General features: G+C 37.7%; 2 protein-coding genes across 2 annotated transcripts; one reads left to right on the top strand and one right to left on the bottom strand.

Annotated features, from left to right (window-relative positions):
• Positions 1-1296: 1296 nt before the first annotated feature.
• LOC135198369 (legumain-like) lies at positions 1297-5869 on the top strand. Its single transcript, XM_064225922.1, has 9 exons — positions 1297-1461; positions 1784-1881; positions 2893-3199; positions 3366-3435; positions 3888-4006; positions 4230-4409; positions 4576-4692; positions 5213-5380; positions 5694-5869. Exons 1-9 carry the CDS (start codon positions 1321-1323, stop codon positions 5817-5819), a joined length of 1326 nt encoding a protein of 441 aa, XP_064081992.1. The 5' UTR covers positions 1297-1320; the 3' UTR covers positions 5820-5869.
• A 5783-nt stretch (positions 5870-11652) lies between these two features.
• Positions 11653-16972, bottom strand: LOC135198368 (legumain-like). The gene is made up of 10 exons (XM_064225921.1): positions 16769-16972; positions 15095-15258; positions 14675-14772; positions 13991-14297; positions 13757-13826; positions 13271-13389; positions 12969-13148; positions 12686-12802; positions 12050-12217; positions 11653-11842 (listed from the first exon to the last, which is right to left on the bottom strand). The coding sequence occupies exons 2-10, from the start codon at positions 15233-15235 to the stop codon at positions 11717-11719; spliced, it is 1326 nt and encodes a 441-aa protein (XP_064081991.1). The 5' UTR covers positions 15236-15258; positions 16769-16972; the 3' UTR covers positions 11653-11716.
• Between the last annotated feature and the right edge of the window lie 2473 nt (positions 16973-19445).

Raw genomic sequence — 19445 nt, 5'->3', positions numbered from 1 at the left:
CCATTACTATTACATACATCATATGCAGCTTGTAAGTTTCCATACAGGAATTATAAAAATAAAAATAGAAAATAAAGCTAATGATGGAAACCTTAAACGTACAAGGGGTGTCCATATTTCTAATATCCACAGTGTACGAAGCAAGTATAGTAGTCCTCAACTGCTTACAGTACCTACAATATAAAGTTCTTACATGGACTATATATATATATATATATATATATATATATATATATATATATATATATATATAATGTGTGTGTGTGTGTGTGTGTAAAATAAAACTATTATTATCATAATATAGTATTGCATGTGGTTATGATTAAGGTAGTTATATAGATATGTGTATTCATAGTTGCATATGTATACAAATTATTCATAAGATTGTAGGAATAACAGATTTCAGATGTCAGAAAAATTATTCAGAAAATCTGACTTAGTTTTGAAATTATATATATGGACCGTACGAGACTTTATAGATTCAAGTATGTTTATAAGATTCTTAGGCAACTATGTTAGAATTTGTGGTATTTCAGTTTATTGGCAAATGAAAATAAAACCTCAACCATCCTTACAAATATTAGCGAATCTAGAGGTCGCATTAATTAAATGGTGTATATATGTGTACGCGTGTGTTCATCTTACTAGTTGATATCACCACTTTGGTAACCCTATCAGAACATATCCCGTAGGGAGGTAGTGCCGTCAGTGGACCTCATACGGTGCACCGTAGGCATTACTTAAGGTTCTTTGCAGCGTGCCTTTGACCCCTAGCTGCAACCGCTTTCGTTCCTTTTACTGTACCTCCTTTCATATTCTCTTTCTTCCAATCTTACTTTCCGCCTTATCGTAACACTTGATTCATAGTGCAGATGCTTTGAGGTTTTCCTCCTGTTACACCTTTCAAACCTTTTACTGTCAATTTCCATTTCAAGAGTTGAATAACCTCATAGGTCCCACTGCTTGGCCTTTAGCTTAAATTCTATATTCAACTCACCCCATCAGAACAAGATTTTCCATGTATTTCAGTAATTTCCTTACTTTTTTTTATCTATTTATGAATGCTTTTGTTTATTTTTTCTTATTTAATAAGTGATCTCGTCTTTTCTTCTATATTCCCCAGTACCTTCCGTTACTTTTTTCTAACGAGCACTATATTATTTGGAAGCTAGAATTTCCAATCAATGGCCCCTGTGGGACTGTTCCATATGAAAAGAGTTCGTGATTTGAAATAATAATAGTAAGCTGCATAAATCGCAAGTGATGATTATTTATACAATATTCTTTTGCCGCAGCTCATTTCAAAAGCGGCGACCAACCATGAAGTTCGCAGCGGCGCTGATGCTGATGCTGCCCCTCATCGCCTCTGGCCGAGTTCCTCTGGCCAAGACTGAGGAGGAGGGCGACATCTGGGTTGTTCTGGTCGCCGGTTCCGATGGGTGGTACAACTACCGCCACCAGGTAAGGGTCATTACGTGCTTGCTCTGCAGTGATTAGTCACAATGCTGCAAATGTTATACTACCACGAGAGAGAATGGTGGGGTTGTACTCTGGGAGATTGTGGTTGGTTACCATACCTCAAAATGTACAAACCCAGAACATACGATCAGCAACGAGGAATTGCTTGGAAGAAATCAGTCCCAAGTTAACAGGAATTAACCATAAGATACCCTTTTTAAAATGTAGTCATAATTATAAATGCGAGTGTTTCTTAATAATAAAAATCTCTAGAGATTTTTTGGAGTGCTGTTCTTACTTTTTAACGAATAATTTCCCGTTGCAGTCGGACATTTGCCACGCCTACCAGCTCCTGAGTGCCAATGGCATCCCTGACGACCACATCGTCGTGATGATGGTTGACGACATCGCTAACAATCGCCAGTAAGGTTCTGTTTTCCTCTTTATCACCAGCTTAGTCGAATTGTTGTACGATTCTTCTGTTACTCTTTCTTTGAAAATGGTAACATTGGTCAAGTAAATCTACAGTAGTATGCCTGTTTGATTTTGTTATTTAACACACGCACGCACACACACACACACACACATACACACACACACACACACACACACATATATATATATATATATATATATATATATATATATATATATATATTATATAACAAAATCAAACAGGCATATTACTGCGGATTTACTTTCCCGTGTTATTGACTCCTGTGATTATGAGTTTTCTTTGAATTGTAACATTTATAAGTAAGATTTACTAAATTTTGTATGATATCAGCTCATGGATATTTTGTAACAAAGTTTTTCAAGAAAGTAGCTCTGAAAATTGTTAGATTTTCTTCTACAAATGACATATCTATATGTTAGCCATATTTTATACATAAGGTAGATTCCCCGGGGGTTTCCTCTGCACTAATATAATGATTTAGATTCAAAAGATACATTTTGTGAAGGGCAAAATGCGGTAAGATGAAGAAAACGGGAACTGTATTTAAACCTTGATATTCTATTTGAAATTATAATACAAAGGATTAAGTGTTTGACCTCAGAGGTCACCTCCTGTTATTTTTGGGATTAATATTAGATAGTTGGTTAAAGCATCAGGAAAATTTGCCTTATTTTGCGAGATTTAATCCTAAAATATCAAAGTTTAATTTTGTTAAATCACTTTAATAGATTCAATATAAATGAAAGGTCTCAAGCAGTGCTTCCAATTAAATATTGTATAGTATGGATTCAGTATTCATTCATTTTCAAAATTTCAAGAAAGCCATAGATTAGTTGCCAGCTGTATTTAATAATGTTTGCCACTTCCCAGTGTCATCAAAAGACGGCAGATGTAAGTGACGTATGCACAAATGTGGCTATTTGATTTAATTAACGAAAAGTGAGCTGTCTATCCTGACCACATTATTTTTCCGACAGGAACCCCTATCCGGGTAAGATTATCAACCACCCAACCGGTGATGACGTATATGCCGGCGTCCCTAAGGATTACACTGGACGGGAGGTGACCGTCGAAAACTTCTTCAAGGTCCTCAGGGGTGATTCCAAGGGACTCGCGGGCGTCGGCTCTGGAAAGGTCATCAACAGTGGCCCCAATGACAGGATCTTCATCAACATGGACGACCACGGCTCCCCAGGTCTCTTCTGCTTCCCTTACGAGAACATGATGGCCAATGACTTCGCCAACCTCGTCATGGAGCTGAAAGAAAACAACAAATTCAAAGAGGTTTGTTCAACTTGTGGTCTCTCGCTTGTTAGCCTTTGAAATACCTATGAACTGGCGATTCATGTGAAAATGATAAATATTCTCCGATAAACAGAATCAGCAACGACTTGCTTAAAACAGAGCAGCAGTTTGATGCGTAAATTTCCATGTTTTCTTTTTTTTACAGATGTTAGTTTACATGGAATCCTGCTACTCCGGGTCCATGTTCCAAGACCTCTTTCCCGAGGACAGTGGAAGTAAGGATATTAATTTGCAAATAGGATATAATATTCGTTCTTGTTTAACACATTTTTAATAACCAGTGGATATCAAATGTTATCATCATGTAATCAAGACTGAGACGAATTGATTGGACATTAAAGTTACGAATGATTATAGGCAACTTATGACAAACTAAATACTTGAAGAAATTGAAAGGCTATATATATATATATATATATTATAATATACTAATTATATACATATATCTATATCTATATTATATATATAGATATATATATATATATTGATATAAAATCTTGATAATGACATTGAAGCCAATATATCATTAATAACAATTTTGTTTGAGATTGTATCATTATAATCCTTCAAGAATTAGATATACTCAGATTTTGTATATGAAAAACATTAGTATAATCCTAAGAAAAATGTATTATTAATAATCATAGAGTTACATTTCTCGTTTTAGTGTATGCTCTCTCCGCTGCCAGCCCTTACGAGAGCTCCTGGGCTGCTTACTGCAGTGGTCCACTTAACACCTGCTTGGGTGATCTCTTCAGTGTCAGCTGGATGGAAGATGTTGAATCCGTAAGTTCACAACTGCATTATATGAATCCTGAGATTGTCTAAAATTGCATTTTTCTTGTGATCATCATCACCAAAGAGGAAAAACTAAATTGCGAATCCCAAATCCAGTCGATGCGTCCTTAAACTGGTATTGGAATTTACTCTCATTACAATAGCGACGTGAAAATGAAATTGAAGAATTTCATTCTCTAATTAAACAGATGGCAATTCTGTCTCCTTGCAGAAAGACCCTAACAGTGAACTTCTGAAGGAAAACTTCAAAATCACAAGAGACCTAACTAGCCTTTCCGACGTCATGCAGTGGGGACAGACATCCATTGAGAATGAAGTAGTCGCTGCTTTCATGGGTGGCAAGAATTCCAACACCTCACCCGCCAAGAAATACTCTGTCGAAGAACGCAAGGTATGAAACTGACATTTTTTAACACAGACTTCGTTCATCACAAAAATTGAATAACTCTGATACCTGCCTTTTCATCAATGCTATAAAATGTTCACAGTAGATAATGTGTTCTGAAGCTGCCCTTATCTAATCCGACCTCACATTTTCCCTGCTAATTTATTTCCAGGCCTCCGCCATCCCCAGCCAAGATGTGCCTCTGGTCTCCTTGCAAAACCGACTGAAGGCCGCCAAGACTCTAGAGGAGAAGGCGCATCTGGAGAGCGAAATCACAGCTCTGGAAAACGTCAGTTCAGTTTGGACAGATTTGTTCTTAAGAATAAGAATTTGTGAAATATTGAGAAGTATTAGAATTCTCAGTACTCAGGAAATGATTCAAGATCATACTGGAGCTTTTGTGAAGAATAAAAGCATTTTTAAGTGACAGTGGTCCAGTAATCAGGTTCTAATTAGATTTTTCAGCGATTCCTGTTTTTTTAATGAAAGGAGCGACGACTATTGTGTATCATGAATTCCTTAGACTTTACATAAATTCAATAAGTAGTCGTGATCAAGTTCTTTTTGAGAATCTCTCTTTAAGAGCCAACTGGGAAAAATGCTCATTTATATCAAGTCGTGGACGAAAATCTGACATGTCATGTTGTCTGTGAGACCCATAACCCTACTTGAGAGAGAGAAGAAAAAAACCGCAATTGAGATTGTTCACAAGGTGCCAAAATATTTTTACCCATAGGATCTACAGACTCTTTCCAAAGGATTTCAGTCTCTTATTGTCAGCCTTTTTTCTTTTTTTTTTTTTCACACAGAGACGATCCCTTGTGAAGCGCGTCATGGAGAAGATCGCAGTGAAAGTCTCCGGAGATGAAAAATTAGTGAGCGACCTTATGACAGAGAAGCAAGAGAAGATCACCGCCTGGGACTGTTATGGAAAGGCAGTCGATGCCTTCCACAAGAACTGCTTCACTCTCGGACAGGTGAGGCTTAGACTTTAACATGTTCTAAATATCTATTCACATATATTTGTGTTTATAAATAGAATAGTCACCAGGCAATGTTGTCTGAAATCCAGCTCCTGAAAATTTTCCAATTTTTTGCATTTTCTTAATTGCAGTTCAGCAAGTCATCATTTTAACCATTCATTTATAATACTCAGGATTTTATCATTATTCATACCTAGACTATGTAAATCATGACCTTCTCCTATATCTAGTTCAGCAATGTCATGAACTTCAGGTTTCATGTGGGTTTCTAGAATAGATAGCTAATCAAGAATGTTTCCATGTACAGAGCACTTTTGCCCTGACGGTCGTCCCAACACTGCTCAACATGTGCCAGGCCGGATACAGCTCTGATGCCATCGTTGAGGCAACCAAGAACGTCTGCGTCTTCCCAACAATGCACAATGCTTATTAAAAAGGCTACCCTTGCCGAACAATCCTATCATCAGATAATAAAGAGCATATCCAAAGAAATCAATTTGGTCACTTTTATTTGCCAACAACTGGTAAACGACATATTTTTTAATGTTATTTGTAATAACAAAGAGAAGAAAGTACTTTCCTACAGTTGAAAAATATTTACTTTCTTATGATATGGTTGACGGAGGAGTCTCAAGGAAAAAAATCATCATATAAAAGTTAAACCAGAATACAAGATGTTTATTGCACATCAATGATGTGTTCAAAATGCAGTTACAAACTCATGTGTCTTTTGCTATTGTTCCTATAACCAAAGTCTGTAGAGCTTTGAAGTCTGCAAAGACAGAAAAAGTCCTTGGCCATGATAGTATTTGTTCTTAGCTTGTCAAGCCATTTTACTGTGAGTTTGCTTAGCATTTTGTTATTTATTTTTTTTAGCCTTCTCCAGCTTGTCCCAAGGAGGATAACCACTCTAAAAATCTCCGTCATTCCTTGTTCTTAGTTGCGTTATAGCTAAAGTCTGTGAAACGTAAAGCTTGTCCATCAAAATATTTTGGATCTTTCAGGCTTAGGTCTGATTGTTCGTATTGTCTCTCTGAGACCAAATGAACAGATTTGTTCACCTTATTCACATCTAGTCATAATCTCTCAGTAATTTCGGGGGAAGCTTATGTTCTTGCTCTTGACAATTCGAAGTCATTCTAAACAAACAAATTTCTTTTCCTTTTCATGATTTCTCGGTCTGTATATCCCCAGTACAGCAACTGAGAAAAACTGTCCAAAAGCACATTCCAACAGATCATTAATAAAACGTGATTGTGGACCTATACAATATCTAGAATAAATGCCATGTCCCACTTCACAAAGATTCCTATTGGTTTGTATGCCAAGATAAGTAAAATGGTCAATATAAGGAGATGGAATCACATTCAGTTGAATTACCATAGTTTGCTGAAACTCACGAGAAAGCAAAGTTTTTGGTTGGCTGAGAAAAGTAATAATTTAGAAACTGATTACAGGAGGTATCTTCCCTATTTTTGGTGCACAAAAGTGAAATTTTCTGTCTTTGGACCTGATTCGTCTGATTTTCCTTCTTATGCTGGGTGATGGGACGTTGTTAACCAATCTTATTGACGGGCTTTTGGGGATAAACAGGATTCAGCAGCAATCCTCTTGCTAATACCCGTCATCCTAAGCCACTAAAACTGATTTTTGTCAAGGGATATAGAAAAGAGCCTAGATAACATTGACAGTAAGGGTGGAGAAGACAGATGAGTTATGCCCAGCATTTCTTTAAATAACATCTGGATCTTGTCATCCAGACTCAGCCCATTACGTACTTTGAAGATAGCCTTTACCAGATGAGCAAAAGCGATGCCAAATTGTTCCTGATCGAAATGAGTGTTTAGATGTAGAACGGATCAGTTGCATGCCAAACTAGAACCTCATTGCGATACCCTTAATCATCAGGAGTCGTTATGTATATAGGAATCATTTTCGTACTTTCGTGGTCTGATCGACAAGACAAGTTACAGCCACACCAACTTTAGCAATAGACTTGAGACTAGACTTTTAGGAATTGATGCCAATGATGCCTTTAATCTAGTTAACCTTATGGCTGGATTTGATAAACTATATGCTTTAGCTTTCATGAGCCAAGATCCTAACCTCATTCAACTTTTTATGAATGATCAGTAACGTAGCTGAGAATATTTTAATATTTATTGAAATATTGTTACCTGATCTGGATGTTTGCAGCCTCCTAAGACCTTCAAGGTCAGATTGTCCGAAGTGGAGGTTTTCTTTTCTCCAACAATGACAGTTATGATTAATTTCAGACTGATGCCAAAAGGCACCCATTTCCTGAGCTTTATTTGTGCAAGGAAATTCCATTTTCGCTCTTAGTAAATATGCCCAAAGAGCTGGTTATGCTTAAATATGGCAAGAACTTGATAAATCAATATTCTTAAAAATCAAATAAAATTTTGCAAATGAACGATCTTCGAAGTGGATTATGTATAATTTTATTGGGGGTAATTAGAGGAATAAGAAAATCGGGTATTTCAACCCAGCGATAACACTTTGAAGATTTTTAAAATGCTGTAACGTTTGAAACAAAGTCCTTTAAATATACTCTCAGAATATATCTAAAGGACCTTTGTTTGGAACATAATGTTTTAGGACTGCTACGAATATAGCCCCATTAACCTGGTGCTCCCTTTTAATGTTTATAGGCGTAACGGCAATTCAGTACATGTCACCTGTTAATGGGTCGATGTTCGTCCCTCTTCATTCCGACTCTAGATGCCGCGAACATGAAACTCGCTGCGTAATTGAGCTGGTTAGACAAGCTCAGCTCACAAAAATCGCAAAGTTGCAAATTTTGTGAAGCTGTACCAAAGAAATTATCATTAACAGTAAATCAGCGCATGAGCCTATCAATACTTTTTGGTACGACCAGTTCATTTGCTTGATGGCAAGTCAACCAATTCGCCCAGTCATCAGTGATTGTTCACCTTTTGTTCCAAAGATAACTCGCAACGAAATTTAGCTGGCTAGTTGCGCTTTGTTCAGCAGTTAAGGAATACGATCTTGCAGATTCCGTAAAGCTGTGATAAAAAATCCCAAGTTCTACTGGGAAGTTCTGTCAACGAGGATTCAGTCGAAATATCATTAATAGGATAACGATGAGTTAGTCTATGGGGAGGTTGATTTCGTCAGTCTACATGTGGCAAGACTAAAATTCATAGGCAGTGGGATTAGACCTGACCAAACGTGAGCCATTGTACAGTGCATGCAGACGAGTCTAAAACATCATAAAACTGATATGGTATCAAAAACTGACATGCGTCACCATGTTCAGAATTGGCCGTAAGCCATTTGGTATTGTTAAAGTATGCGTGAACTATGCCAACGAAAGCTAGCTGCTCCAAGCGTACTTATATAGTACCATTTCAATATACTATAATGCGATGAATTATTTGTATTGTAGCTATTTCATTTTACGAGCGCACCTTGAAATTAATGTTCATTCACTTAATGATGTGATTTAATTACCTTTTTTTCACAACGACTTTTTGAAAGACACTCAGCTGTTCTTTGGCAAGTCTCAGAAAAGCCTAGTGAGGATGAAAGTTATCTTGCCGTATCATAAGATCTTGATGAAAACAGCGGCAGGCAAGGTCTTGGTGGCAGGTATTATCAAAAGAATTTGAGGTCGATTTTGGTGTCTATCAAGGGTCAGTGCTCAGTCCTTTGTTATTCATACCCGTGCCGATAGTTACAGTGGATTACTGAAAGGGAGGGAGGGAGTGCTTGAAAATATACCCCTCAGTTGGAGTCACGAGGGTTACACCACCTCCAAAATTTTGGTTTGGATACGTTTGTATATAATATTCAGTTACTGACTGTCAGGAAGTGTTGAGATTCTAGCTATTTGTACAAGGACTTTATCATGATCAACTTCGAGGGAGAGAGTGCTGAAAATAGATACTGCTTATTTTTTTTAAATTACTACGTAAGCAATCGTTTAGAACTGGTCGAATAATGTTAAATAACTTCAACTTATCTTTTAGAATACTTTTAGAAAAGGAAACCAATAAAATTTACTGAGTTTGGTAGAAAATGACCGAGATATCATTAAGAAAGTACAGAAAATTCTCATCAGGATCACTACCATAACTAGTCAGGTTGTTTCGGAACTTTCCAGTGGTGGCAGGAGGGCCAGGATGTTGACTTGTCCTTAATAAATCGTAAAGGACGGATGTTAGACGTATTCCTTGAAAACGCCTGGAGTTCATTAAGTGAATTTGCATAGTGGCAACTTAACGCAGTTAAACTAGGGACTATTTTTTCACTAATATGTTGAACTTCACCTGCTTTGTTTTTATAGGACGCCTATATTCTCGAATCATCAAACCATATGGTTTGTCATTAGTTCGAACTTTGATAATTCTCCTTGGAATGAAACAAGGTGATCTCTGTGAAGGTGACTTACTTTATTAATTAATGGGATGAGGGTTATTTTCAATTTTACACGTTCTATTATTTATCTGTTGGCATTTAGACTTTAGCAGTAGAACTGGTAATATAGTGATTTAATGAGACCTTCATTGCTGTAGTCCACTGGTCAGAGGAGTCAGTGAACTTGCTGCTACGGCGGAAGTATCAGTTACGACTTTCTCCAGTAATTACCAGAGATATGGAAAGCATCCCATATTTTCTGAAAACAACCAGGAGACCAGCCATGCTAGCCACTAAGCACAATAGCCAATCCACAGGAAATGTTTTTTTTTTATCCTACCTTGCCAAGAAAAAAATATTGTTTGAAGACCTTCCCCACCTACGAGAAACACTGTCCCATATGTGGAGGGTAAGGTCATAACTTTAATCTGAGGGAATTGTTCACAGGATAAATGACGTTGGCACATAAAAACATTCCGGCTTTTAGCTGCAGAACAACCAGCCCACAATGGAATCCTTTAAAGACATGTTTCTTACTTGTTACTTGTTGACGGCTTATCCAGGTCCCGCACCACCTCCATAGCGTTCGCCGGACCCCTATTATCAAATCAGTAGTTTATTTATCACCGCTTATTGCAGTAGAGCAATTTATATTGTTTACCAGACGATGCGACACAAGCAGATCATTAAACGCTTCGACACCTTCACTGGTTGGATCATCCATCCATAGATTAAAATCACCGCAGATGAGAACACTCGCTGCAGATATATTAATCCCGTCAAGCAGTACGCCAAACTTATCTTCCCCCGGAACGTGAAGGAAACTATCTCTTAGCTCAAACCACTGATAAACGGGAAGGATGCAGTTTCTAAACTCTCGGATATTATTGTGAAGTTATCGGGAATTTGCTTCAATCAGAGATAAGGTCCAGTGTATATTGAGGGAAAGATCCAGTGAGGCTGAGAACGAGCGTCTGAAGTGGGCTGAAATGGGAAGGAACTGATTCTGAAGAACAGGACTATCAGCATAAGAATGGGCATGCAAGAAGGGACGCCAAGATGGCCATTAATGACAACTTAAGCTAAAGGTTAAGGGAGAGAGTAGCTTACCCAGACACACCACTAAATATGCAGAAAGGGACAAATGGAACACTATAATCTTCAGCAGAAACTGGACCATATAGTCGGTAACTTCTGACAGATATTATAAAGAGAAGAAATGGACTGATAACAAGGCCAGTCTCAGAAGGCGGATGTCCATAAGTGTCAAATGGAATACAAGATCACAATAAATCTTGCCTTTTAAAAATTCTAATGAAGATCGTTGACTTAGCCGGGAGATTCCAGTTATTTTTAAAAATTAGCACTGATTACTTTTTCAAAGAATTTAGAAGTAACAGTAATAAGGCGACACTACAAAGGATTACAACAGATACTCTTCTCAGGAAGAGACTGTCCAAGTGAGTGCTTCCATGATGGAAGACAAATACCAGTACTTCGGATGAGATAGCCGGCAAATTGTTGAGGCAAATATTCCTAAAACTTAAAGGCTTTTCTTACCTAGACTGATGGTTTTTAACACGGTAAAAGTCATAGAGTTCGTGTGAGGGTAAAAAGCGAGTTCGTCATGAAATCACTTATATATGAATTAGATTGAAACATGGAACCAAAAAGTAGGAAAGACATCCATGTTTCGATTGTCATATCGAATTTAACAAAGCATTTGATTTGGATGTGATAGATAATATGTACAACGAATTCCCCATTTGTAAATATGTAACTGCAGGGACACTTTTCCTGTCTGTATTACAACGCGCAACAAAAAGCCCTATCTACCAACTGTTGGGCAAATAAAAGTCATCAAATTGGATTCTTTTGAATGTACTTTATGCTAATCGAATATAAATGCTGTTAGTCATCTAAAGATAGTTAGTAAGCATTGTGCATTGTTGGGAAGACGCAGGCGTTCTTGGTTGCCTCAACGATGGCATCAGAGCTGTATCCGGCCTGGCACATGTTGAGCAGTGTTGGGACGACCGTCAGGGCAAAAGTGCTCTGGAAACATAAGTCATCATTGGTTATAATTCTAAACTATGAACATCAGGTACTCTAAAAGTAAATGACATTAAACACCCAGTTGGCAGAAGGCGATGATTTATATTCAGTGAGCACAGTACTTGATGGATTGTAACGGTTATCATAAGAAAATGGAGGCAATTTAACGAAAACTTATGAAACTGAAATATTATCTAAGAGTCTCACCTGTCCGAGAGTGAAGCAGTTCTTGTGGAAGGCATCGACTGCCTTGCCATAACAGTCCCAGGCGGTGATCTTCTCTTGCTTCTCTGTCATAAGGTCGCGCACTAATTTTTCATCTCCGGAGACTTTCATTGCGATCTTCTCCATGACGCGCTTCACAAGGGATCGTCTCTGTGTGAGAGAAAAAAAAAAAAGACTGACAATTAGAGACTGAAATCCTTTGGAAAGAGTCTGTAGATCCTATGGGTAAGATATTTTGACACCATGCGAACAATCTCAATTGCGTTTTTGTTTCTCAAGTAGGGTTATGGGTCTCACAGAAAATGAGTATTTTTTCACAGAGAGATTTTCAAAAGGAACTTGATTACGACTGCTTATTGAATTTATGTAAAGTCTAAGGAATTTATGAGACACAATAGTCGTTATTCCTTTCATTAGAAAAACAGAAAAACAGAAATCCTTGAAATATCTAATTGGAACCTGATTACTGGACCACTTTTACTTAAAAATGCTTTTATTCTTCACAAAAGCTTCAGTATGATCTTGAATCAGTTCCTAAATACTGAGAATTCTAATACTTCTCAATATTTCACAATTATTATTCTTAATTAAGAACAAATCTATCCAAACTGAACTGACGTTTTCCAGAGCTGTGATTTCGCTCTCCAGATGCGCCTTCTCCTCTAGAGTCTTGGCGGCCTTCAGTCGGTTTTGCAAGGAGACCAGAGGCACATCTTGGCTGGGGATGGCGGAGGCCTGGAAATGTATTAGCAGGGAAAATGTGAGGTCAGATTAAATAAGGGCAGCTTCAGAACACATTATCTACTGTGAACATTTTATAGCATTGATGAAAAGGCAGGTATCAGAGTTATTCACTTTTTGTGATGAACGAAGTATGTGTTAAAAAATGTTAGTTTCATACCTTGCGTTCTTCGACAGAGTATTTCTTGGCGGGTGAGGTGTTGGAATTCTTGCCACCCATGAAAGCGGCGACTACTTCATTCTCAACGGATGTCTGTCCCCACTGCATGACGTCGGAATAGTAAGTCAAGTCTCTTGTGATCTCAAAGTTCTCCTTCAGAAGTTCACTGTTAGGGTCTTTCTGCATGGGAAGAAAATCAGAAATTACCGTATTTTCAAACATGGTTAATATGTTTAACTTATCAATAAGGTGGCATTAACGTCATCCAGATGTTAAAACCATGATTGTCTCCAATGACTTACGGATTCAACATCTTCCATCCAGCTGACGCTGAAGAGGTCACCCAAGCAGGTGTTGAGAGGACCACTGCAGTAAGCAGCATAGGAGCTTTCGTGAGGGTTGGCAGCAGAGAGAGCATAAACTAAAATGATAAAAGTTGAATAATAATCATCCGAAATTATAACATTGTGCATGAAAAGGCTTGGGAGAAAGTAGTGTTGCTGTTTAGTTAAACCGTCGTTGATAATAGATGAATGAATAATAATGCGATATAGTAATCATAATGGAAAATTACGATGTTGTTGTCATGTTTCTTTCCTCATTGTGTTCATTTTTTCATAAGTTTATATCATTTAGAGCTATCAATGATAACTCGTATACTATATTATATTCATCTTTGTCATTTTTTCATTTATGAAATGATAGTCAAATGTGATGGCAATCATTATTAAGGAATATACTAAATAATATTCTTTTATAAGCTTCTATCTGCAAGGCAATGCTCTTACATCCGCTGTCCTCGGGGAAGAGGTCTTGGAACATGGACCCGGAGTAGCAGGATTCCATATATACCATCATCTGAAAAGAATTGGAAGTTAAGTTCATTCATCACACCACTCCTCTAATTCAGACAAGTCAGTGTTGACAGTTCTGTGTGCAAGCCTAATTCATTACTGAAATATAAATCATCAGTTCAAAAGCATCTTAAAGGCCACGAACGAGAGACCACAAGTTGAATAAACCTCTTTGAATTTGTTGTTTTCTTTCAGCTCCATGACGAGGTTGGCGAAGTCATTGGCCATCATGTTCTCGTAAGGGAAGCAGAAGAGACCTGGGGAGCCGTGGTCGTCCATGTTGATGAAGATCCTGTCATTGGGGCCACTGTTGATGACCTTTCCAGAGCCGACGCCCTCGAGTCCCTTGGAATCACCCCTGAGGACCTTGAAGAAGTTTTCGACGGTCACCTGACGTCCAGTGTAATCCTTAGGGACGCCGGCATATACGTCATCACCGGTTGGGTGGTTGATAATCTTACCCGGATAGGGGTTCCTGCAGAGAGTTCACATAATGGCGGTTAGAACGTAACCTTTGGAATTTTAACTTTTTCTTTGATCAAGCATCAATTTACCCTGAATATAACAGAGGACGTCCTCCAAACTCGAAAACTCACCCCTGTGATTGTAAGCTCAAACGGAATTCCAAATTTGATATAATTCTCTATATTAGCATAACCACAACTCTCAATGTATGTCTCCACATAAACAGTAGGTTTGCATCTGAATCTGTATTTTTCAGATGAAAAACTATCAATTTTGAATGTTCTATCATAGCGAAAGGCTTTCGTATGAGACTAAGTGTGGTTGACCCAAGATAATATAGCCCTTCATTAATTCAACTAAGCTGGTGATAAAAAGACTGAACCTTACTGGCGATTGTTAGCGATGTCGTCGACCATCATCACGACGATGTGGTCGTCAGGGATGCCATTGGCACTCAGGAGCTGGTAGGCGTGGCAAATGTCCGACTGCAACGGGAAATTATTCGTTAAGAAGTAAGAACAGCACACCAAAAAATCTCTAGAGATTTTTATTATTAAGAAACACTCGCATTTATAATTATGACTACATTTTAAAAACGGTATCTTATGGTTAATTGTTGTTAACTGGGGACTGATTTCTTCCAAAGAATTCTTTCTTGCTGATCGTATGTTCTGGGTTTGTACATTTTGAGGTATGGTAACCAACCACAATCTCCCAGAGTACAACCCCACCATTCTCTCTCATGGTAGTATAACATTTGCAGCATTGTGACTAATCACTGCAGAGGAAGCACGTAACGACCCTTACCTGGTGGCGGTAGTTGTACCACCCATCGGAACCAGCGACCAGAACAACCCAGATGTCGCCCTCCTCCTCAGTCTTGGCCAGAGGAACTCGGCCAGAGGCGATGAGGGGCAGCATCAGCATCAGCGCCGCTGCGAACTTCATGGTTGGCGGTCGGTTGGGAAGAGCTGAGGCAAAAGAATGTTTTATTGAGTAACAATTTAGGTGTAAATTGAAGCGAATCTCTAAACTAGGCTGCGTAAAGTCTAGTCATATTCTTTACCAATGTCTTCTAATGTGCCTAACATTCATTGCTCAGTAAAATATAAAGGTTAATACTCAAAACAAGCACACAGGAAACTATATTGAAGACAAAATAAAAAAAAAATAATCTCCCCGTAGGGGTGTAGTACCGTCTGGACCTCATGCGGTGCACTGTAGGCAATACTTAAAGTTCTTTGCAGTGCGCCTTCAGCCCCTAGCTGCAACCACTTTCGTTCCTTTTACTGTATCTCCTTTTATATTATTTTTCGTTCTTAATCTTACTTTCCACCCTCTCCTAACTGCAATGTTTTCCTCCTGTTACACCTTTCAAACCTTTAACTGTCAGTTTCCATATCAGCAGTGAATGGCCTCACGGGTCCCAGCACTTGTCCTGTGGGCTAAATTCTATATTCAATTCACTTGGAAAAATACTCTGAGGATGAGGGTATTTTCATTTGGGCAGAAGCACATTCTTATCCTTAATAGAGCAGTTGGTTAAGGTCTTTCATCAATGCGCTCGAAATCCACTGATAAAAGGAGAATCTCCGGGTTCGTTTGATTTCAGAATTCAAGGTTCCCAATGGAAAATATATCCAAAAACGTTAGGAAAGCTAAACGTTGAGAGGTCAGTTTGTCGTTTAAGCTTAAATTGGTGAATAGGACGGCTAGATTTCGCATTTTCAACCCAAAGCAGGCAGGCTTGGTTTTATTTTGTCAGTGAGGATGATTATTCTAATTATGGGGCAATCTGAGTTTGTCAGATAAATGTACATATGACCTAAAATGAAGTCTTATCTTAGGTAGAATAACAATGGATGAAACACAGTAGATTCTTCTTAGTATGGGTTCTAAGACATCCATGAAAAGTTTTCTATGTTATTTTCTATTTGGTTTTCATGTTTTCAATGAATATTATATATAATATATATATATATATATATATATCTATATATATATATATATATATATATTATATATATATATATATATACTATACTATATACACATATATATATGAAAATCTAGTATCAAATTAACTATACCTTGAGAATAACTCACACCCAAATGAAATGATAATTGATATTATGTGCTTCTACCTCGGCCAGTATTTATTTTGATAATCAATCGACTGTTTTCCGTTGTTCTAAGTCAAAAGCCCAGGTTCACATCTTGGCCGGGGCAGAAGCAGGTATCAGTTTAATTTTGGGTGTAAGTCATACCCAGTGTATAATGAATTCAATGTCAAACGACATTTGTGACCCAATGTTGTAGTATATAAATAAGTCACGCAGTAACATAGTAAAACTAGATGGTAAACCGGCATTTCCTTGCGTTTTTGTCTGCAGATACTAAGTGTCGGTGACGGACACAGTAATACGAAAGAATTATAGAAAGTTGACGGAACTGCCCATAAATGAACCGTTCCCTTGTTACCTCTGATGACAACGTTGAGGAACCACGCTGCTAAACCGATGGACTTCGAGTGTGGGGACGGGAGGCGCCTCTGATCTTTTACATCCGCGGACGGGTGAAGGCTGCTCCTCGGAATGGCAGTAGCGTGGGAGAGTTTTCGGTTGCATAACGTCGATGGTGTGACCCAAACATCTGATACGCCACGTAAGTACACATTCCAAGCATTTGTATCACTGGGGGAAATATTACAACTATATGTGCCGATACGAGCGCAGATATGGATAACCTATATACGGCGATGGACCGTGCACACATTAAACAATAAAACCGCATCTAAGAGCTCAGGCATTTGCCGACATACGTTTTTTAGGCCACGCATTACAGTTATTACAGCGAAAATTACATAAATGAGTTCAACAATATATTTTGTTCATTTACACAACTGGCATTTATACAATTGAACTATTTTGAATTCTAAATAAGTACAAGATTAAGTATAAACTGCATGCTGATGATACTCAGTTCTATTTTCCTGTTGAAACTGTAGAAAACATTAGTAAAATTGACGCAATAATGAAAGACATAAAACTGAGAGTATATGTTATTTGGATCTGACAATACACTACGAAAGTATGAATACTTGAAAAGAATAAATATTGGTTTGTCAACAATGAAATTGTAGGAGCATTGAGGAACTCGGGGGTGTTTATTGATAATAAATTGTCGATGAAGAATCATACATTTCATATTGTAAAAGACCTGTAACTATCACATTAAAAACATTGCATTTATCAGAAAATACGTAAACGAAGATACTCTGAAAACAGCAATTTGCAACCAAATACTTTCGAGGCTTGACTGCTGCAACGGTCTCCCCAACTACCCACTAAAAAAAAATGCAAGGATTACAAAATGTAGCCGCCAGATTGATAAAAGGACTACATTCCCCTGATAGAATAACCCCAGCAATAATAGAATATAAGATACTTCTTAGTCTTCAAAGCACTAACATATGGTGAGCCAACATACCTGAGAAACTGCTTAAGCTTCTTTAGACCTGAAATGAATATTGTAATTAAACATATAAGTGAATCATATAGGCTATTTGAACCTAGAACAAATTGTAAGCCAGGCGAGAGTGCATTTGTACATTGTGCATCAAGACTATACAACAAAATAGCACTTGAAGTGAAGATCACACAAGAAGAAAGCAAGTTTAAAGAAAAACCAAAGACTCCCATTCTGAAGGAGCTCCGATACTGACAATAAAACACTAAAGACAATTCTAAATTATAAGGAGCAACTTATTTTGAAACCGTACAAGGGCCCGCCTGAGAGGGAACCATCCCTGTGGAGTGCTGTACATAAAACTAAACAAAGTGAACAAAGTGATAACACACTAAACAAATCATGGGGCAGACCATAAAGATATCACACTCATATCTTAATCCATATATTTGCATATCAATATGGTTATATATGTATTTACTACACACACACACACACACACACACACACACACACACACACACATATATATATATATATATATATATATATATATATATATATATATATATATATATGTGTGTGGTGTGTGTGTGTGTATATATGCAAGTGCACATGCTTTTCATCTATGCAACACATATACGATATGCCAACATACAATGCTTGAATCTGTAACAGGCAAATATACCATTGCATAACCAAATACACCGAAACAAAAACATGACCTGTTGGTTTTGGTTAACAAAATCTACTGTAGAGGTGAGAAGTGTTTCAATGTTCCTAACCCGACAAGACCGACATTCCTGTCTCACAGAATCCAATCGCCTTTTGTCAAGCAAGAGGCCTTAGGCAAAATCATTATGGAAATCCTCACAAAACTTTGTTTGGACATGAACAGACAAACCGTTCCACAAACAAAACAGAAATAATGATGACAAGAACAAATGAATTGTTAAGTCGAATTAGAGAAGTGATTAACAACCAATATTGCCAAAGTATGTACAGTATCAGGAAAAACTCATGAGGTTTTCCGGATATTTGGAAAATGGACTTTGGGGCCAATTAAGAAAGCGTAGTTTGACCTCTAAAATTGCTAACAGTAAAGCTATTAAAAACTAAATGAAAATAAAAATGTTCTTCATAAATTGATTCATGAAATTTTTGTCTAGACAAGCACAAGGACACTTCCGGTAATTCATTGCTCAAGTCAGTAAAAAAGACGAAGTTGGCGTGGTTGAACAACGAGACAGACCCATTACAGAAATGAAATGAGGTGCAAGGATCTAAAGGTGGAACTGGGAGAAACCTCCAATTGTTGCAACCAGCAGCGGGAAAGGAGGTGAAGTCAAGGCTCCAAAGTGGGTGCACGAGACAGGGCGCACCATCGACACAATTCCCTACCGGAAAAATAGAGGTAAATGCTTAGGCTCTTTGATAAAGGAAAGAATATTAGAAGAAATAAAAACAAAAATAGGGAAATGGAGACGTCGATAATGATTACAGAAGGCCTCCCTAATTACCGAACGCTGGTGATGATTATGATAATTATTTGTCTTTAATACATGTTCAATGATGCAGCCACCATAAGAGACACGTGTTAACAAAAATATTCTTGGTAGGAGGGATATTTGTCTGTGAAACAAAACCATGAAAACATCTGGATCCAGACTATTACGTGGCTTCTGCTTCC

This window comes from Macrobrachium nipponense, chromosome 22, assembly GCF_015104395.2.
Source record: "Macrobrachium nipponense isolate FS-2020 chromosome 22, ASM1510439v2, whole genome shotgun sequence".
Lineage (NCBI taxonomy): Eukaryota > Metazoa > Arthropoda > Malacostraca > Decapoda > Palaemonidae > Macrobrachium > Macrobrachium nipponense.
Note: the sequence above shows the minus strand (reverse complement) of the source record. Positions and strands in the feature narration are given on the sequence as shown.

What these genes read in the sequence shown, in the direction of transcription:
- LOC135198368 (XM_064225921.1), bottom strand. Translation starts at nt 15,235, where the DNA reads ATGAAGTTCGCAGCGGCGCTGATGCTGATGCTGCCCCTCATCGCCTCT. An exon ending in GACATCGCTAACAATCGCCA is followed by an intron (nt 14,298 to 14,674) that starts GTAAGGTTCAGT and finishes AACTCTCTGCAG; the next exon opens with GAACCCCTATCCGGGTAAGA. An exon ending in CTTCCCCGAGGACAGCGGAT is followed by an intron (nt 13,390 to 13,756) that starts GTAAGAGCATTG and finishes TTATCATTTTAG; the next exon opens with TTTATGCTCTCTCTGCTGCC.
- LOC135198369 (XM_064225922.1), top strand. Translation starts at nt 1,321, where the DNA reads ATGAAGTTCGCAGCGGCGCTGATGCTGATGCTGCCCCTCATCGCCTCT. An exon ending in CTTTCCCGAGGACAGTGGAA is followed by an intron (nt 3,436 to 3,887) that starts GTAAGGATATTA and finishes TTCTCGTTTTAG; the next exon opens with TGTATGCTCTCTCCGCTGCC. An exon ending in ACTGCTTCACTCTCGGACAG is followed by an intron (nt 5,381 to 5,693) that starts GTGAGGCTTAGA and finishes TTCCATGTACAG; the next exon opens with AGCACTTTTGCCCTGACGGT.